General features: G+C 63.6%; 1 protein-coding gene across 1 annotated transcript in view; it reads left to right on the forward strand.

The window, feature by feature from the left end:
- The window catches only part of PTPN23 (protein tyrosine phosphatase non-receptor type 23), a 38,381-nt gene that overhangs the window by 15,274 nt on the left and 22,775 nt on the right, over nt 1-332 (forward strand). The window contains 1 exon segment of the mRNA XM_035889278.1: nt 173-247. Within this exon segment, the coding sequence (XP_035745171.1) occupies nt 173-247 (75 nt within the window).

Raw genomic sequence — 332 nt, forward strand, 5'->3', positions numbered from 1 at the left:
GGGGTATCCAAGGCCCAAAGCCAGCACTTGCCCCTTCACGCTGCCAGACCTGCTGTGGGGGCTTCTCCCGGGCTTCCCTGGAGAGCTGCTGGGTGTAGCTCTGGCGTGGACAGGGAAGGGGGCTCTGGGTGTCGGACAGGGCCAGTCTCTCACCCTTCTCTTCCCCTTCCAGTTTGTCCTGAAGAACTATGGGGAGAACCCGGAGAACTACAACGAGGAGCTGCGGAAGCTGGAGCTGCTCCGGCAGGTAAGCCGGGCTCTGTCGTGAGCTGCTCACAGCCCTGGTGAGACCTGCCAGAGCCGAACTGGGGGGACTGGTTCATTGGCCCGCC

This window comes from Egretta garzetta, unplaced genomic scaffold (genome assembly GCF_000687185.1).
Source record: "Egretta garzetta isolate BGI_Z169 unplaced genomic scaffold, ASM68718v1 scaffold92, whole genome shotgun sequence".
NCBI lineage: Eukaryota > Metazoa > Chordata > Aves > Pelecaniformes > Ardeidae > Egretta > Egretta garzetta.